At 42.1% G+C, this 21,343-nt stretch overlaps 1 protein-coding gene across 11 annotated transcripts in view; it reads right to left on the bottom strand.

Moving 5' to 3' along the window:
• Positions 1-21,343, bottom strand: part of myt1lb (myelin transcription factor 1-like, b) — a 99,956-nt gene that overhangs the window by 15,568 nt on the left and 63,045 nt on the right. For 9 of the 11 annotated variants that reach the window (XM_029460549.1, XM_029460548.1, XM_029460555.1 and 6 more), the window contains 10 exons: positions 18,210-18,344; positions 14,458-14,548; positions 13,087-13,194; positions 11,934-12,160; positions 11,062-11,342; positions 7,486-7,716; positions 5,476-5,597; positions 4,025-4,093; positions 2,907-2,969; positions 2,708-2,791 (listed from right to left, as the gene is read on the bottom strand). In XM_029460549.1, the coding sequence (XP_029316409.1) occupies positions 2,708-2,791; positions 2,907-2,969; positions 4,025-4,093; positions 5,476-5,597; positions 7,486-7,716; positions 11,062-11,342; positions 11,934-12,160; positions 13,087-13,194; positions 14,458-14,548; positions 18,210-18,344 (1,411 nt within the window). The remainder of the gene's footprint in view (positions 1-2,707; positions 2,792-2,906; positions 2,970-4,024; positions 4,094-5,475; positions 5,598-7,485; positions 7,717-11,061; positions 11,343-11,933; positions 12,161-13,086; positions 13,195-14,457; positions 14,549-18,209; positions 18,345-21,343) is intronic. The other 2 variants (XM_029460551.1, XM_029460552.1) reach the window with 2 other exon arrangements.

Here is a 21,343-nt window from a genome sequence, read left to right as displayed (position 1 = left end):
CCTAACACTGAGGGTGCCAGACGCAAACATTTCAAAATTCTACACATTGCAACTTTAATAGGATCCACACGAGCAATGGCTTCCTTCTTTGACAAGTTTGATATCCCTTTCCAAACCTTCTCATGTACAGTACCTGTTTGCTGAATCTCTGTGGCCCAGTACTGGTGATGTGTTTTAGCTGCACTCATTAAATCTTCTAACAGAGTTGATTCTCAACCTCACATTTTTTCAAACTCTTTGTCCGTTACATTTACTATATAGAACAAAGGCCTAAGCATTTGATTCTACAGATTTATTTGGGGCGATGACGTTGATGGTGTAAGAAATACTGCTCTAGAAATGTCTTTACATTCTTGCTAGCCTCTACCATGGCTGTACCTTTCCCTATCCTCTGAGGGCAACTTTGGAGAACAGTTCAAGCCAGAAATGTTGCAGCTGCCTGAACCAGATATCAGCACACAACACCCCATCAGTGACCAGAGAGCCACACTGGTACAACCTGGTAGCAGACAGATCCAGAGCTGTGCTGTTGAGGCTAACATCCAGCAGTCTGTGATGAGAGCCACATGTGTGCTGTGTAACAGTTCACAGGAGCCAAACTGACTGCCATCCAGGAATCCATAATGTGTAGCAGGGAGAGCAGTGATTACAGTGTTGTGTTTCATGCCACAGTGGCAGCACAACAGGTTAGGGACTTATACAACAATGATTGGGGTGGGGAGGGGGCTGAACCTTATGCTTCATTCTTTAAAATTGCAAGACTCCTCCCTCCAATATTAATATTTTTTGCAGGACAAAGCAAGGCATTTGAAGACGTCAACAACACTTGGGCTGTGGGGAAATTATAAAGGGCATTTTCCAGTAGACAGAACTATGTTATACATGTTGTTGAGTTGTGTACTGACTTTATCCCAAATGTTTCCAACAATTTTCAAACCTGGAGAAAGCTGTAACTTTATTCAAGGTAACGGTCCGTTCCATTTGGTCGCCTGTAATGGCGACGTATCCCCTTTGTGCATGTGTCAGTGTTGTGGTTAGTCTACCAGAAACTTTTTATCCAGTGTTAAGCCATATTTTTACCATACACTTTTTAAATCTTGGTCATTTTTAACTATTTATTTTTAACCAGTTGAAGGATTTTAGTCATCAGATGTCTAGATATTAAGTTATCAGAGAAACAGCGCAGTAAGTGGTGAGCTCGTGGCCTCTCTGTCCCAGTCTCCGTCGGGGAAACACTGATATTTTACTGCCATATTCAGTGCTTTTATCAACGGGTTTTGAACGAGTCCGTTTGTTTTGGAGAGGAGGAGACCGGAGGAAGCTATGGCAATGGAGGTGAAGACAACAACTCCCATGATCCTACGCTACTTCAGGACGAAAATAAACCCTCCATTGTTTGTTGTTATTGTTTTGATGCATGGACCCCTAGTGGCAGAACTTTACATATTGTAAACTGTAAACAGCTATATCATGGCACTCATGAGAGCCATCTTTTTGATGTAACTATATAAATGTCTCTTTTATATAATAATACATGGGATCCAATCTGTGGGAAGGTTGAATTTAAGTATGAATATGTGGGGGAAAAAAGACCCTCATTAAAACTATCTTCCCTTTGGCAAAAACAATAATTATAATAGCCTCACCCTCTCACTCTTTGTCTAATCATTTCTGTACAGTCCCTTAGTGTTAAGGGTCTCCTGATAATAAATGATCATGTTAAGCTCCTGAAAGTATATTTTAATGTCAGCGGAGCATGGTGACAGGGTTACCTATGGCAAACTGTGCTCAGAGTCCAACAGAATGACCAGGGTTAGACCGAGAATGTTCAAAGTGTGTTGTTTGTGCTCTGCACCATCAGAGAAATCAATGCAGCTGCAGGGCTGAGGCCAGAGAAGCCCATTGTGGGATTTAGGTGGAGTCTAATCAATCTCTCTCAGCCTCTATCTCTCCCTCTCTTTCCTTACCTGTGTGTCTGCAGGAGTTCACCAGAGACTGCAGAATCTCCCCTCTCTAAACTGCTACAACCTTGTTCTTCTGAACAATCTCCTGCACCTTCCGATTTGGCCTGAAACTTTACACAACTACACCACATTTGTCTTGTCAGAGCCAATACTGATTTATTCCTGCTTGCATCAGTGCACGTCAAAGAGCATAGTAGTGATTAGAAAACAGCACCTTGCTCACTCAAAATAGGAAAAGTAAAGTCATGTGTCCCGTTTGATATTTCACATGGGAAATGCAAATTAACCCTTAGGAGTCGACCGTCACGCCGGCGTGATCAGATCACCTGACCTGTTCATGGCTGCTTCTGTCCACAGTACGGGCTTGAAACTCTTTGCCAGTCTTTGTTTCATGCAAATAGACCCAGTATAAACGGAGATACGATGATATAAAGTTGATACAAAAATATACCACTCAGCGTGGCATCCCGCCAAAAACTCTACACAACGGACAGCAGAGCAACACACAACACACATAGAGCATGAAGACACACTCACATGAACACTGATTGGTGAGGTGAGGTTGTGCTGAAAAAAAAAAGATACCAAACATTGACATGCTACATATTTCTTAATGGGGTTTAGTAAGGCAGAATCAAAAGTATGCGAGAACAGCCAAAGGGTTACACAGTGAACAGTGAGCGTTGGTAGTTTCAGGGTTTTAAAGGGAGACAGAAGACTGATGATCAGTGTTTGCACTGTACCTAATAGGTTCCTGGTCCTCCTTGTTCTCTTTACTGTGGATGATCTTTATCCCACTTTTCCTTGCCCGTGGACACCCTGAGAGACTGCAGATAAATAACAGTGTTACAAAGTTGAAGCATATAGTATGTGTGTGTGAGAGACAGAGAGACAGAAGGAGAAAAGGGAGGAATTGGTTTATGTACGCAGAATGTGTGTTACCTTCTGTGTGAGGCGTAGTTGCCAGTGATATGTCCCGAACCATCGCACCCTGGTGTCGGGCACCTGGGGCAGAAAACACAAAAAGGGCTCAGGGTCTACAGCAAAAGTTGTGCATATAATTTACAACTTTTAGTCGTTATGTTCATTGTCTATTAAAGGTGACGACACAGATGCAAACATTTGCTTCTGTGTATTGAGGTTAATGTTGTTGGACTTAAGTCAGGCTTTTCCAACATACAGCAGAGGTGCTGGAGTTGACATAATGTAATAATTAGGCTATATTCATATAAAAAGTAAGAGTCCCTGATTTTAAACACTAGTTATAATCAATAGATTAGATGAGAATACGGCTGGCAGTATTCTATATTTTTGTGATCGTCATAAATCGTATTAAAAGCCCAAAACGTTGTGTAAGTTAATTCTGTATTTATGTTTCATTAAAAAAATAATAATAATGAAAAGACTAAAGAATTTCCTAAAACAAATGTAAATGCAGTTTAGGGGACTATTTGTAGTGGCGAATGAAAACACAATCGGTGCTCGAGTGAGTCTTTGGAGCAGCAGGACGGTGTGTGTGGGACTGAGTCAAAATAAACTACAGTGCAAGAACGTGCACCAACTTAAGCCCATTTGCCCTCTTTGGCTGAGCTGCCCCTCTGGAGGAAAAATAAATGAAAATAAATACGAGTAGCCCGTAATTGATAAAGTTAGAATAGATTCATCATGTCATGTCGCCTTTCATTATTTTTGAAAGCATGTCGCTGTGGGACGCAGAGAAGAGGCAACCCAGAACTGTAAAAATAAAATCAAAACGTGACCCACAGCGATGCCCTATGCCCCCGTCATGTGAGGGTTAGGGTTAGTCTTTTCAAGTTGTGCAAATGATAAACGATGAACTGTATAACACATATATAAAAAAATAATAAACCACATTGCATTTGCAGGGGCCAAAATGCTTAAGATGGCATAAATGCGGAATATAGGGTCCATTTTCAAATAACAATTTACTTTGGGCATGGGCTTAATGTGTGTGTGTGTGTGTGTAATATAGTTGACTTTGGCAGAATGAGCACGACATACAAATCATACATATATCAGGGAATCATATCACGCCTTACTTGAGCTCTTGCGCGTTGTTGGCCAGCATACTTCGAATGCTTTTATCAGCTAAAGGACAACCTGAGAGACTGAAAAATACACCAGTGGAGCATTAGTTACACCAGAATGACAAGTCAGCCCAACCACTGTAACACAAAATAAGACACACACACACACACACTCACAGACACACACACACACACACACACACACTCACACACACACACACACACACACTCACACACACACACACACACACACACACACAAACACATGCATACATAAAACATCAAGCAGGAATTGCAAAAAAAAAGCCATGACACATGTGCAGGGAGTTGATTTAAATAAGTTAACCATCTGAGTATTTGTATTGATATGTAACAACATGGAAGTCTTATTTGTATGCGTAGTGGGTTCTTCGCTGTATTCAAAGAGGAATGAAGGAATAAAGAATTAACATAAGGCGTTGTTTTCAAAGACTAGAACTTAGTTGGAATAGCGAGCTTGTTGAGGGGAACTCTCATGTACGTGCAGCCATGTCAGCCTCCAGACTGATATCCTTCAGTCCTTGCAGACTCACCTCACACCGCAACACTCAAACAAATTCTGCTTAAGTCTTCTTACTCAGCATGGTAAATGCTTAGTCTGCATTGCACTGTGGGAAGGGCCTGGAGGACTGAATAACATCAGCTTAGAAGGCTTTACATGTGGCCCATTGAGAAATAATTTTATCCCAGGGTTTATCTTAAAATTAGCATGCATCCAATCTTTAATTAATTTAGTCTTTCCTTATTTCATGACACCCTTGTTGCAGGATAGTCAAAGGGCTAACACATAAGAGAGAGAGACATTGTGCCTACAGGTGTTTGACAGCGTAGTCGAGGTAAGCTGAAAACAATAAAGAGAAATAGACCAAGAATCCACCAGGAGGAAATGAAGTCACACCTTCGATGTGTGGTGAAATTGCTCGTCAGGTGACCACTTCCATCACACCCCGGTGTGGGACATCTGCCATCGGAAAAATATAAAGTTTTATAAGCCCAAAGGGAAGGAAGGAGAAAAATTACAGAAAAACAGGTTGTTCCTGATTTCTTCCCCATTGTTTCCAGTTTAGCTTCACTGTCTGTGATTAATATTGTGGTTCCTGAGATCAGCTACACTTGATATGGCCATGATACGGACAACTAGTGTTGTATCTTATAAAGATAAAGCTTCTAAAGGGGGAAACTACAATGAAGGCATCAGTAAAAGCTACACCAGCTCTGAGATCAGTATGAACAAACAGATAAAGCTACAAAATAAAAGTCATATAGCAAGCGAGCAGCACAGGAGGGGGAAGGGGAAGAGAAAGAGAGCAGTGGTTCTCTGAGGTTAACGAGGAGGATAACAAAAAAGGTGGGGGGGGGAGCAGAGCATGAGTGGGGTCAGATGGATTGGAGGAACACTGGGAAGAGTAGGAGGGGGATCTTACGTTATCAGGTCCTTCTTACTCTCCTTGCACTGGACATACTTGGGCTTGGGGCTAGGCATGTTAACATCTGTGGTGTAGGAGCGGTCCTCCAGCAGGTCATGGAAGGGGTCCATGTCATCCGACTGAGATTAGGTGGGAACAGAAGGAAGAGAGGAAGAAGAGACAAAAGGGGAGGAGGAAGGAAGGGGAACAGAGCGATGTAGAGGTTTTTATTTTGTTTCTCATTTTGAAAACATGCTTGTGTGTACATATTAAGCAATTCATGCACTCAACAGTCAGTTAGAATGCATTGTATTAACTGGCACTTGATGAAAACTCATATCTAGAGTTTCTATTAAACACCTTTTTTCCTTTGCCTCCTTACCCCTTTGTCTGCTTATTACACACACACACCACACACCCACACGCACACACACATACACACACGCACACACACACACACACACACTGACACACACACACACACACCTGTCAGACCATAGAGTCCCATCAATATGAATGCTATTGGTTGAGCCTGTGTAACTATTGAGCCTCATCTGTCAGTCTAAGAGAGCTAGAAAATAGATACCCTGGGAGGAAAATAATGACTGAATAAACAGTGTGTGTGTGTGTGTGTGTGTGTGTGTGTGTGTGTGTGTGTGTGTGTGTGCGTGTGTGGGCTCACTCGTGGGTGTGTTCATGTTCACAGAGCATTCTTGTGTGTGTGTGTGTGTGCGAGAACAGAACATTGAGGGAGTTGGATGGTTCTATTCGTGTAATGCACCAGTCAGTCACTAGATGGCACTGCGGTGCAACGCCAGACCGCTGCTGGCTGTGATGCGGGGCTGTGCTTTGTCTGCAGTGCATGCAGCCGGGGCACGGCGGCCGTTGATGCAAATCCTCTCTTTCCTTTCTTCCGTGCTCGCAGTGTATGTACAGTAATGCCCATAAAGAGACAGGTCCAGATACAGCCCAAATTATCCCGCGCTCAAGCTGTCTCGGAGTGTGTGATGCTGGGTCAGCCAGCGAGCTTCTCCAATTAAAGGGAGCGCAGGCTGAGAGGCAGACAGGAAGGAGGACGACACATGCATACATACAGAGATGCGGCGCAGAAAGTAGGCTAGGGATGGAACTCACACATACACGCAGACACACTCCCGATGAGACACGGGTACAGACACACACACGCGCTCGTATGAATATTCACATCTCACACACACACCAACACAGGCACATGTACTGCTCATGCATGCGCCTGTACACACCGACAGGCGCACCCAGCAGTGCTGCATTGATTTCCAGCAGTTCTTTGATGAGATGAGCTATTCCGATTCCCTCCCAAGGTGCTACTTTGCATAACTCATTTTGGAGAAGAGTGAAATGTAAAAACAGAAAGCCAGCATGCGGGGAGCATGATACAAACAGAGCAGATACCTCTGTGCATGGCAATGCTACTGACATCAATTAACATGCAGATTCATTAGGTTTCCCTTAAAATAAATCCCTGATATGACTTTCTAATGATTCCAAACCTAGAAGACAATCAGGCGGCAATGCAAATGTTTGACTTGGAGACACTGTGTTGAATCAATGGCTCGGAGGGAAATAATTTGGGCTGGAGACATTGAACAGACAGTATAAGTAACGCATGCCAACTGTACTGTCTATCAGCTTCCAAAACCACAAACTATCATATCCTACTGCTTGATAATTATCATCAACATCACACTATTAGTAGTCTCTTTCTTTCATTCTTCTCTTCATCACTCATCATCATTTAATCTTAAAGGAAATTGAATGTGTGATTAAACGTTCTGAGAGTGGCCTTATGGGTATAACTAATATTTGTATGAAGAAGTATGATCAGCACCATTGTATTGATCTTTTTAAGGTGTCTCAACCTTGACAGGCAGCAGCTTCTATATTTTAAAGATACTGACAGACTAAGTTCAGGCAGCATTCTATCCTCCTTGCTGAAAGAAATGACAGCAATATACATTATTACATTTTCCTTCCTTTTCTTTCCTTTACCTCTTTCTCGTCCTCGTCTATGTGTTTGATCTTGGTGTAGTCTACAGGCAGGTCCCAGCAGTCTGCGGCGTCCCCCATGCCGTAGCAGCGGGAGCCCAGCAGGGCAGCTTGCCTCTGAGGGGACATGGGCTCTAGGGGGGTGAGCACCGAGTCCCCTCCGCCGCCGCTGCACAGACGCTTGCTCATACTCAGGTCCAACGTACCGTTCTCATCAACATCTAGACCCGGACTCTGGAAAGTGGATGTGTTTTTTTTTATGGGGGGGTAAAGTCAGGTCAGTAGGAGTGTGCGTGTTGAGTTGTGTGTTTTCAGTAAGATGATTATAAGGAAGTGTAAAAGGATGTACAAAACATAATGAGGCAGGGATGGAGAGAAGGGGATAAAAGAGAGTGAGAGTTTCTGATTACATAGCAGTCAAACATATTCATATTCTAGGATCAGAGCTGGGCAAAACAATAGCTGAATAAATGGTGAATACTAAAGAAGTACATGATAAGTGCTTGATCATTCTGTTTCTCCTGCGATGTGTTCACTTGTGTAGTTTTTAGATGTCTAGAAAGAGGGATCAAGAACACCTGCAGTTCAAATACCTGAAACAATATTCCATTAGATTGTTCTTGTCTGTTGAGGATGAAACATTAGACCCTTGCAGTGTACAGTAGCTGTGTAGTGTGACACTCATAAGAGGGTCAATAGAAGAAGAAGAGGTCATCTGTGCTCAAGGACGAGTGCATCACTCTGTGAAGCTCGCCTTTTCTTTCTCTCTCTTTCCTTCCATCCCACTGTGGTCTGTACTGTGTTCTGTGCAGTCAGGCGGGTGTGTGTGCATGACTTTGTGTTGTGTGTGTGTGAGGCTAATGTGAGTGGACATCACAGGGGGGCAGGGCTGAGGGTTAGGGGTGGGGTTGAGAGCAGTGATGAGCAGCAGTGGCTGGAACTAGACTGCTGCAATCCCAAAAATAGAGGCAGAACTACACCGTGTTCTGGAACAAAGTGGGCCACGTCCAACACGACTGCTCAGTAAAGCGTTGGCTTTGCCTCCCGAGTGTAGGTTTGTATCTATATATCTATGCACACATGCCTTTTCTTTCATCTACATCTGGCACATATCCCATAAGGCTTATGTTTTGGTAGGCATGTGCGTGTGTTTGTGTCCTTGCTCTCATTAATAAGTCTCTCTCTGACTCCCTTTTCTCATCTCCCCTCTGCTCCTCATCCTCCTTGCTCCCTTTGGAGTGTAGGATAGCCCGCTCTAATGCTGATTCCAGCCGACAGTGTCCCTCGGGGTGGATTCTCCTGGTGTCTAAAGCCAAAACCTCTGTGACGCACATTGACTCAAGCACAGGGGGGTTGGGGGGGTGGTAGACATTGGACTGGGCACAAATACAGCTAGAACTGTGGCTAAACCAAGGACTTCAAAATAAAAGAAAAAAAGGGGCAACAATATATATTACTGCTGGGTCATTAGTCTGTGGAGATAAATATCTTACTTTGAATAAAGGTACTACAATATAAACAAAAGTGGTGAGGTGATGGGGTCTTAATAGAAAGACAAACTGAGCTGGGCTACAGCTAAGGATTATGAGCATTATCAATTAATCTCCTGATTATAATTTCAAGTAATAGATTAAGCATCTGGTCTATAAAATGTCAGACAATAGTGAAACATGTTACATGTCTTGTTTTTCAGTCCAAAACCCAAACATATTCAGTTTAATATGATATAAAACAGAGAAAATCAAGAAATCTCCATATTTGAGATGCTGGATTTTTTGCCATTTTTGTATTAAAAATTACTTTAACAATTAAACAATTATTAAGTAGTAGGATATTATTTTCTGTCGATTGATAAATCGATTACTCGACTAATCGTAGCAGCTCTATTTTACAATAGCACCTGTTAACACAGCATAGTCAGTTATACATTATTTGTCTGCTTCTATCAAACACACACTCACTATTAAATCTCCAGTAGAAGCTCAAGTGGAGGTTTGGCTAGGAGCTCAGGAAAGAGCGAGAAGGAGGCAGAAGATGAGTATGAAATGAGTAAAGGACTGTAAGAACAATAGAAACAGTCTTTGTAAAACAAAAGGTTAAGTTTCTGAGGAATAGATCCAATGGCACATGCCTCATCGTGTGTTGCCGCCACTCATCTTGTTCTTGTGAATATGCTCAGCGGACCGCCCTCTCCTTATCAGACATTGCATTGTATGTCACCGTCCAATTAACATGACCCACCCCTTCATTTCCAATTAACAAGGATGATGTGTGAGGATGCAGCCCACTTCATTAGAGACCACCCCTTCTCGCTCTGGCCCCCCCGTAACCCCTGACCTCTGTTGCCATGGAGAAGAGTAATCTTTGTCTTTTTTCTTAAACCCTGGTGAGTTTTACCTCTTTAGGCCTTGATCAGTTATTCAAATTAAACAGTCTCAGAGGTTTAAAGGAGAAATTACACGTTGGTTGAATAATTCCAACGAGCTGCAGACTGAGACGAAGAGAAACAGACGGATAGACAGGCTGAAAAAACAAGGAGGTGAGAATAGATGTGTGTGTGAAGTTTCCTTCAAACATAAAAAGGAACAGTGTGGAGATGAAAGAGGAAGAAGAAGGAAAAAAGAACTCTCTGAAGTCTCCCGTCTTCCCATCCTGCCCTGAGAGCATCCTGCCTGTCTGGCCCCGAAGCAGGGGAAGGACAGACAATGAAATGAGTTTAGGACCAGAGGAAGTCCTGACTGCTTCAGGCGTTTGTTCCCGCCAAGTTTATTCCGTTCCACTTTTCTTTGGAAGAATGTTGCTTTTGGCTTTTATCCTTTCCTCCTCCTTTCCTCTCACTTCTTTTTCCTCAGAGCCTGTCTCCTCTCCTGTATCCTCCTCTCCTCACCTTCTGCACTGTGACATTAAGAAGCCTCCCACCAAAAAGGCTTTCTTTGCTCTTTTTCAATTCTATCACCTTCACTCTCATTCTCTGGCAGTCTCCACTGACAACATTAGCATTAGGCCAGCATTAGTCCTGTGCAGTACGCTCTCTTTATGGCCCCCAGTTTCCAGCTCAGCATCTGGGCACAGATAATACAGAAACACCGTCACCTTATCTCCTTAGAAATGACACACTGGGCTCACGCCGTGTCAAACGGCGCTTCGTCCTGCTCCTATCTGATCCCCTGACGGAAAATAAAAAACTGCCCTGCTGAGCCCTGAGTGTGAGACACAGCCCCAGATCTTTAATGGAATGTGTGTGTGTGTGAGTGTGTGTATGTGTACATGTGGTGCGCGCAGCTGAAATCTCCCTATCTTCTTCAGTTCTTACTGCCAGCATTAGTATAATGAAGGAAGCACAGAGATAATCTGTCAGTGGATTTGGTTGTGACTGCAGCAGGAGGCCAGAGTCGTACAAATGTCAAGTGAATATAGAGTCATGTGAGGCTGCAGTGTCATATCAGGGGATGTTTGAGAGCCCTGCTCAGCTGACTAAAACTCACCGGAATACACCTGTTGATGCCAATTTTGCTTGTTCTTTTGGCATTTTGGTAACAAGATGTACAGTATGAAATTATCCTTGCTGATTCCTCCTACCTGCGAGCACAAGTCCTGGGGCTTCCCCCCCAAGCCGTGGGGCATCTCCCGGCAGCGCGTGGACAGGTTGAGGATGGCCGTGGCCGCCATGTGGGCGGCCTCCATGTCGTGACTGTAGTCGAAGCTGCTCTTGCTGCAAGTGCTGCTGGCGCTGCTGCCCCCGCCCCCTCTGCCTCCTCCCGCGCCCCCTCCTCCACAGCTCAGGCTGCTACTGCTACTGCTGGGAGCGTAGGTGCTGGTGGTGCTGCTGGCCGAGCTGGACGTCTTGCAGTAACGCTTGGCTGTCGGTTGCATTGAAGAAAATTCAACATGTAAAGCGCGCTTCATGCATTTGGATAAATACTTGATATGGATTTAAAGGCTTTAAAATGCAGGTAAATGGTTTTTCCATTCATAAAGGTGGAAATTAACTTTAGGATGGTTATCCATGAGTATATCCCTTATGCTTTTATATATGTTTGACTTACACCCTTGCAAACCTGCACATTTTAGGATTTCTGAAAGATATCTTGAAATTATTTATGAAGAAGAAGAAGAAGAAGATTGCCTTCTCTATCAAACGTTTATAGTTTGTAGATGCATAAAACAAAGCCTTGAAAAAAATGTATTTTTGAAATTGAATTGATATTCTTATCCAAACTTAAAATATGCCACGTCAGAAGATTCCACTAAATATTCTTGTGACCCTGAAATGTTTATGCTTGCTCAAAGCTCTTCAGAATCTCTTCAGAATCTGGTGTGTGCACTTAAGAGTTGACTCAATCTTGAACAACAACTAAAACTGTACATTCACTGTGGGAGAAATGAAGAAGTTGACATGGGAACGTGCAGTGGAAATAAACATGGATCATTTTATATTGCTGCAGCAGTACCGTCATATGCTTTGGGGGAGGTGTCTCTCTGTCCGTGAACTTTGGGTGCGATGGCCCGTTTCCCGTACACTTGGTGGTTGTTACTGCCGTCAAAGGCGCTGTAGTCAAAGCTGGTCTTGGAGTACTTCTCCAGTTCCTTGGCCAGGTTGGAGCGGGGCGTGCTGGTGGAAACATTGTTCTTGTAACCATACTGTGGATAGTCCAGTTGTTTGACAAAGCACATAGGCCTGGAAAATAAATGACGAGGGGGTGGAAGTTGGACTGAGGCACTCAATATTGCCCAGGGGAAGGAGAGGGGACTTTGGAGTTTGGTTAAAAAATGGGCAGATGCAAGGAAAGGGGCAGACGTTTATGGAAATACTCCAGGATTGGAATATGAAGTATGATGCTAGTAGATGATATAGGTTTGGTGATTTAGGGTCTGGGGCATCCCTCTTATAAGCCATAGACTAGGTGATTTCTTCCCCTGGTTTTATATAAAAATAACCCTGCTGCAAATGTTTTTCATGCTTCGTCAATAAGAAACAATCAAAATTGAGTTTACACATTTATGTTATTACTCTTGCATACTTCTGATGTGCTCTTATCATTTGATATGCATTTATGTCCTCATTGTAAGACCAAGAAGAAATACAAAGTAAGAGTGTATGCTGTTGACGTTCAGTTAGATAAAAATGTTAAATTAGCAATTACTTATGACTTTTCATCACAGCATCAGAGAAGCTCTCATTCACAAAACTCTGCCTTCAATATGACAAATGAGGCCAATTTTGTTAGGATCTAATAAAATGGTTTGCCTTCAATAGTGAGCACAGAAATGAACATGCAGTCTCTTGGAAGTATTCTCAGGGGACAGGAGAACATAAACATAAAACAAAAAGGGGGGACTTAAAATCTCAATCGCTTCACAAAAAAGAACAAAACATTCCAACATGACTGAATAAATCTAATTCCACATTACAGTCAGCATACCTTAACCCAAAACACACATTTGCATGTGACATTAACCACACATGGATTGAGTATGCACTAGAAGCTGATAAAGGGTCTAGAAGGACATGTATCTATTGTGTTTTCCAGCCCATATTTTCTCTCCCTCTAACTGAGATTTTCATCATACGGGACGTATATGAAAGTGAAGAGTGAATACTACCTTAAGACTCGGTCAGACGCCTGGTTGGACTTGGGGAGGTCGCAGCCCTGGTGCTTCTCCTGGGCTTTGGCCAGCTTGTCGGCTGCAGCGATGGGACATCCCGACAGACTGAAATGAGAATGTGACTTAAGTTGCATATTGCAACATTTTGAATAGGTGAAAATGTTACATTGAATGCACATACTGTAAAATGTTTGGCTTGTTAGAGTACTTGTTAACCTGACTATATTTCAGAAAGTATTTGCTTAAGATACTAAATCATTCATTTTTGTCACTTTTAACACTCAAAATAACACAATTGGCAACAGCTTGCATGTTTCTAGTTGAATTGCTTGAAATAATTCTTACACTATATATTCCCATATGGACAAATGCATAACGTGTATTTATTTCACACACACACACACACACACACACACACACACACACACACACACACACACACACACACACACACACACACACACAGCATGTTCCAATAGCATTTACGGCTGTAAAACTTCCTACTGACAACTAACTGACCAAGTGTGACAAAGTTCATGTTGTTATTCTTAACCCCTATTATTCCCCATCCAGTCTGTCAAATGTTGTGTCCTGGGCCATGGTGAAGAAAATTATCTTTGACAATGGCCTGAAGCCAGTATGGAGTTGTGTTCCTGAGCACCTGTCATGGGACGTGCATGAATGTGTGCATGTATAAGGGTGTGTAACAGGTTAGCATGTGTGCCGGAGTATATGGAGGTATATATCAGCTCTTTCTTGTAAAAGTGAAAGTTTACTGTGCGTGCCTATTTTGCGCTGCAGCTGTGTCACTGAGCATGGAGGCATTCTGATGCTCCCAGGTCTGCACCTCTCCTGTCACCCTGGCTGAGTGGCAGAAAGGTGCTAATGGCTGCTGCTAAGCCTGACTCCCTGAGCATCTGCTGCAGGTGACACTCCTCTTTCACTGTCACCTCGCCCCGTCTGACAGCATTGGAAACAGCGGCCTGCTATTTCAGTTCCTCCCTCCAAACCTGCCCCTGATAGATGCCATTTTTCGCCACAAACTGATGAGTTATGCTGTGAAAGGTGTGAATTGTTGCATTCTAATGTGTCTCAGTTAAACCATGGGAAAGTTTAGCAGCTGAACTACATTAATTATTCCCTCAAACCAAACATTATACAAAAGACTGTATTTTTACACACACCAAAAATAATATGTTGTAAAGTCAAAAATAATGGGTTTCACAATAACTTAACAAAAAAGATGACAGAAAAAAAGAGGATGAAAAAATTATAAATCAGAACTATGCGTCAATAATAAAAAATTAAAAAAGGTTCCACGGTGAAAAAAGGACAGTGCCAGTTTCATATGGGCAGGCTGTCACTTACCTTCTGTGGGAGTTTCTGTTGCTATTGACATGGCCACGTCCTGTGCAGCCAGGCGTAGGACACTTAAGAACATTCTCATACATAGCCACAACTTCACACAGACAGGAGATAGGAGTGAAAGACAGGGAAGGTTAGGAGCCCCTTACAATCACGCATGAGCTCTATTAGTGTGTGAGGAGCTTGGCATTATAAACATCATTAAGAAATGAGCCTGTGCGAACCCAAATGACCTCTTCTTCATTTTAATGAACACTAGTTTGAGAGGGCAGGCAAGGTTTCCCACCATATTGCTTCCACTTATCCAGCCTTTCAAATTAGTATTCATGGAATAGGGACAGTCATGAATAAAAAGATGTCATTTAAGTTTAACAGGACAAAGCCAGCAAGAGACAGAAATGGAAGGAAATTCTGGGCATGCAGAGAGCAGAGCAACCAAACAGCTAACAATCATGCAAAACACAAGCCTTGAAATCAATGGAAGAAGCAGACACATGGAATACAGCTCCTTGATAGACTTTGCTTTCTTATCATCCGTACGTTGTTAGGGTAGAGAGCACAGTCTTCAATACCATTTACCATTAAAACAGTCCATAACTGTCTCAGATCCCCTCGGCAACCAGCCAATTAGATTAATGATCTATGGATGTCCGAAAGGAGCCGTTGGAGCACCGGCGCTGGGAAGGGTCGTCTCGAAATCAGTGGCTCGCAGGGCCAAACCCCATCGGCACCAGCTTCATCATTATCACCCCTTAAACTTTAACCCCTCATCATCCTCCTTCCCTTACATACCAATTGGTGTTCGCTGCAGGTAATTGGACAAAGCCTGCCACCTCAACATGCCACAAGCCAATACATTATGCATATCCCATTTTTGCCATGCCCTCTGCAAAGACACAGATAGAACGGCAATACATTTAAGCACTGGGCCTGATTCTGTGGACACAGATAGAATTGTTCCCACAATTGCTATGCTGAGAAAAGGATAATACAAGGACGCAAACAGGAAGCAATGTGGCTCTAAATACCTTGCATGTTACAAGGTAATTCACTTTAAAGACCAAAACAAAGACTCCCATGTGAGCTGATTAAATATTTTAGCATGCTACAGAAAAGAGCCACAATGAGCAAACAGGAACGGGAGTTAATGAATTTGAGATATAATTTAATCGTCATTTTTCACATTTCCCAGGGAACAGTCTGGTTGCAATGTGTGATTTCTCAATTAAATGAAGCCACTGCATTAATAATACATTGTCCATTCAGTACAGCAAATGTGTTAATAGAAGAGAGAGTAGCCCATAGCTGAATCCTCCCCACAGGGTCATGCCGTGTCCAATCAGATAGAGGTTTTCGTTTACACTTTAGTCTTTATTTAAATCTTATTCATGTGCTATTTGAAACCAAAAAAAAAACGTATGTGAAAATATTCTGGCGGAAATTTGAGAATTGCATAGTTTATTGCCACTGCGAATGTTGTTTTCACAGCCTAAAAAAACATCTTAGGCGGAAAACTATTTTTAGGGGTCAATATCTTCAGACATATAACTCTAAATGAAGAGGCACAAGAAGATGTATTTCTCATTACTGGCCCTTGAAAATCGAAAGAAAACTGTGGTGTGGGTGGTTTGGGAGCCAAAATGGCCAAATGAAGCCTCAAATCTTGTTCAATTTATACATTAAGACAACATGGAAGGAACTTGTAACTTTACACAAAAAAAGGCCACTTGTCATACAATTTTCTAATTTTCATTGCCATTTTGGCACTAAAAATAGCAACAAATTGCAACCGTGGCGAGTTACACTTGCCATATCTTGGATTCTGTTTGTATTAAAGCCCCTGAAATATATATATATATATATATATATATATATATATATATATATATATATATATATATATATATGTACACACAGTATATACTTTGGGGGACCCAAACTGCCTGGGGCACCGAAACCACTCGTCTTCCATTTTCAGGGGCTAGTAATGAAACATATCACATTTCCTTGTGCCTTTCAATAATTTGGAGTTATGTGTGAAAAGATATTGAACCCTGAAAATAGCTTCCTGTAGAAGACTGGATTTTTTGTATTGGGCGAAAATGACAATATTCCCAGTGACAAAACTGCAATTCTCAAAATATTGTTTAAATATTTTACGGAACTTATTTTTTGGTCTCAAATAGCATTTACATAAGCTTTGAAAAAAGTATCTATCTATTAACTATCTGATTTGAGACGGAATGACCGCAGGCAGCTAGATGTGTTTACCTTTAACGTGGTGAAACAAGGAGTTTGCATCAGACTATTGACCACATACTGACAGAAACCTGGTGACTGGCCGCTACACGGCTGATAATGCAGAGACATGGCGATAACTCAAACCACCTAAAGCAGGTCACCTTTTAACAGTAACAAGACTGTGTGCGTGTGTGTGTTTCACTCTTAAGTATCCTTTTTAAGTCAGGAGAGAGGAACTGAAGATGATGCCACAGAGATCAAGGAGAGAACTTTTTGTGATCCAAAGCATCCTGTGCAGTGTTACTGGTATCATTTCCCCAAAAAGTCAGCCAGATCAACACAAGTGAGGAACAGGAGGAGGAACAGAGACATCATATTCCAAAATCTCCAGTGACAATCAATTCAAGCCCATTCCAAATTCCATTTTGGGGCTCTTGATCCCAGTCAAGGTCAACTGCTCTGAGTCATTTCACATTTCTGGGAGACAAGTACATCTCAGGTTAGGGACCTTCGTGTGAGCGGTGCTCCACGGAACAAGAGTCAGCTGTGACACTGCTGGTCTTTACAAGCCTGGCTTTAAAGATAACTAATTTCTTTGCCATTATTAAAACCCTCTTTTATTTTGATTGCAGTCTGGGTCATGACCGATCATAACTTGATTTTCACGCTGCACTCAATGAAACGTGTAAACGGGCTTTTATTGAGAAGTTTGCACAAGGTGAATGAGGCAGGGGTATAATCTTGAAAAAAACTCACTATTCATTCAAAGCTAATGTTTATTGTCACTTCACTTGATCCGTGGCTTAGAGATATGATACAGTCTTTCTATTCAACAGAATTTAATTGAGCAAGGAATACAAATAAATGACTGGGGTTTATGGCATGGATGACTGAGGCAGGCACAGTGTTATCAAGATCTTTGAGCATTTTCAAGTTTTTGTGAAGAACATTTTAGACATAAATAACATTAAAACGCTACACAAATGAAATACAAAAGCATGGCATTTAACCTTTCCTTATCAGTCACACATTCAATAATAAACCATGCTGTGAAGAAGCATGCAACACATGCATCCCTTACAATGATGAAAACAACAACAGCGGATGGGATTATCATATGCTCTCACTCACTGTCAGTCAGACTAGTGGAGGGAAAAGTCTCATGCAGTTAAGTAAGTCACTGATTTACAGCTCTTGACCATCAATTGCTAAATTTCTACTATTTGCACATCACCAAGGGCTCATTTCCCACCTCATCGCCATGACACACAAGGCAGGCAATCTGCAAGCAAAACCATGGCCACATGCAAAAGGTCACAAGAGAAGTGCAGCTGTGACCTGTCTGGCCCCTCACTGTACCCCCCGAAAACACGAACACGACAGCAAGTACACAGCACACAGAACGAGCCAGACACAGCAGATCACAGGAAACATGCCGACTCTTGAACATGAAAGAACAGAAAGGCCACGGGTTGAATAAATAAGCCAAATGGGTGTGTAACTGAAGTTCTTACTTTCTGGTGGCACCCTGTCTTTGTGCGGACAGCCGGACAGGCTCCGATGGTGGGGGTACAGGCCCGTAACGTGACCCGTGCCGTCACAGCCTGGTGTCGGACACCGACTTTCCTTCTTGTCTGCACGTGAAACATCTGTGAGCAGGAAGTCAAATTGAGGTGATCACACATGACACAATGGTGGACTGCTGCATGAGTACATGTGAGCACATGTGGGGCCGGCACTATGGCAGAGCTTTGAGTTGCAAAGAGGGTTACGAGGGAGTTATAATGCTATAGATGAGTAACAGAAAGTAAATGATATTATGTTGTCAGCTGCCCACAGCTATCAGGGAGGACCAGACGTTGAAGAACACAAGATTTGTAGTTTTGCTTTTTAGGTTTTATATGTCAGTATGTCCTGTATTTCCTGGACTTTTCTATAAATATTGCTATATGCGTCATTTCTATTAGGATGTCCGCCTCACTTGAAAAAAAAAAGTATAAATAATATATTAAATATTAGATATTGGCAGTGCTCTTTTTACAGATGGTGCATGATTAGGTTTATGATCCCAATCAATGAAAACTATAGTTGATTTAAAGTTTATTAACATTTGCATAGCATTACTGTTTGTAGTATTTGACTACCATTAATTTAGAAATCATTAATTAATGATGATGTATTATTTTCTAGTTTGATATAAACATGTAAAATGCAGTAAGAAATATTTGTTGTTTTTAACTTTAGTTTAAGAACCTCTGACGTCATGTCCCCCTTCTTCTGAAACCTAATCTACACCCTTTATTGTTACAACCAAAAACATTTGAATTTTAGGTGGATTTTATTTCTCATTATTTATTGCTGTGTTATTTGAAGTAATGGAGTGAAGACAAAGACGCAATAATTGGCTTGCTGACAGATCTTTTGATCATGAAGTTTGTTTACTGTAATGAAATTGTGAAGATTTGTGAAATATTACAACTCTCGTGTTAGTGACCTGTTAGTGAAGCGTTTCATCTCTCAGGTTTAGAATCAATCAAGAATGTATCATATTTCCGTCACATGACAGTTTGTTAGGCTGAGTGTGACAATGAGTGTTCAAAAAGCACACAAACACACACACACACACACACACACACACACACACACACACACACGGATAAGATTGTCTTTCCCTTCCCAAAACCTCGTTCTTCTATTTATTCAAAACCCAGATCAGATATAGTTACCACCCAAAAGCAGCAATGTCAAGCTGTGCCAACTGGCATTGTGTCTGCAAATGTAGCCGTCCACCTTTAAAACACTTTGACTCTCAAACAAGGTCAAGGATTCTGCTTACAGTCGACATACAATGGCTCTTGTAGGACGCAGTTTGCATTACCATTTTAAATGAAAATGAACGAAGCAATAATAGCCTTTAATATCTTCTCACAGCAGAGCTACAGGAGAATAGTGCTGTATCAGATTGTGTATAATCAATTTGGAGCCATTTGAGTGACAGAAACCATTATCTAGAGCAAGTATTAGCAAAGTATTAGCAAAGTGGACAGGGGAGCAGCTATTATCTCATGCCACAGAGAGACAGACCACAGATTAAAGTTTTACAGGCCTGTGTAACTTAGTAGCTCCACCTAAGGCCCTTTCTGACAAATCAAAATAAACCAGAGGTTGTGGAGTAAGAGCAAAGAGAAGAATAATCAAGTGAAAGGGGTGGGAGGGTTGAGAAAGGACACAATTGAGAGGTGGCACGGAGCACACCTACTCATACATTTACAAGTGAGTCACCAAATGAAATCCCATGTCTCATTCATCGGGAAAAAAAGCACCTCATTATCCTCCGTGGCTATCATCTATCTATGTCACGTTAGGGGCATATGAGTTTGGTACAATATTGCTCTGTCATGTCTGGCTCTTCTGTCTGGCACCAGTGCAATGAAGGTGGGGAAATTTCATGTTGATAAAGAACTTGGTCTACATGTAAAATGTGGCATCTTGATAATGGTTTCTTTTGGGGAAGATTATTACATTGACTGTTAGTGTTTGAACAGTATGTTGGAAATAATTCTCCATTTCCACACGCACAAATGCACACGTACATATAGCCTACGTGATGGCCGTATGTTCTGCCTGCCACGCTTCCATTGCGGAGAGTGGAAGCAGCCAAGTGGAAGGCATATTAGAAAGCAGGGGATATTGATTGTGGCTGGGGACGGTCTGCGCTTTGCATAGCAAATGGCCTCCATTACCATACCATCTCTGGATAATTAATGTGCAGTCAGTTGGCCTGCCGTTCGTTATCGGTCATTCTGATACTGTTCAATTTTCATCTCAGCCCCATGCTTCTCTTAGCGAGCAGGGCTCTTCTTTGAATCCCCCTGCTCTCGCTCCTGATTCCCCCTCCCTCTCCATGCTCTGTTTTATGAATCACACAGGAACCCTGGTCAACGAGTGTCTGCTACTATCTCGCCTGAGGAAAGATGTTATCGTGACGCAACTGTCTTATTCGTCCTCTCATTATTCCAACATTAGCCAGACACAGGAGCCATGGAAAGCTCTCGAAATTAACATTTGTGTGGCATTTAAGTCGCAATATATACCTGCTGTGAGTTGTGTGGCATTTAAGGAGTAATATAACCCTGCTGTGACTTAGCATGCTCTTATTTGTTGGTCTCATCTGATATCTTCCTTATGGCTGAAAATGATTTAACCTAACTAAGTCTGAATATTGTCACAGTCAGGGATATGATGAGAGGAATAATTAGGAGTTAAACAAGGGAGCTTGAAATCAAAATGCCTCTGCAATGTTTCTGTGACTGCTACTCCATCCAGCACATCCAACAGGTTTGTACTAAATGATTAGCCATATATATTTGTCTTTCTTTGGTTTCAGTAAGGATCAATCTGAATGATAGGTCATAAGTGTCACAAACAAGGTTAAAAAGCTTCCTTGTTCCCTACAGAATGAATCCTCTCTCAAGGCAGAGGCCTCTGTTTTGTACATTCCTCTCCCAAGTGCTTGCGCAGGTTTAAAAATAGGCAGCTTTACCCCAAGCTGCATCGCAGGGATGAGATTTGCGGTCCTAACAGGCCGTGCAGATTGCCATTACTTATGCCTGACAAGCCTACCCTCTGATGTTTCCATGCTGGCCTA

This window comes from Cottoperca gobio, chromosome 22, assembly GCF_900634415.1.
Source record: "Cottoperca gobio chromosome 22, fCotGob3.1, whole genome shotgun sequence".
Classification (NCBI taxonomy): domain Eukaryota; kingdom Metazoa; phylum Chordata; class Actinopteri; order Perciformes; family Bovichtidae; genus Cottoperca; species Cottoperca gobio.
This window is presented reverse-complemented; position numbering and strand designations above follow the sequence as displayed.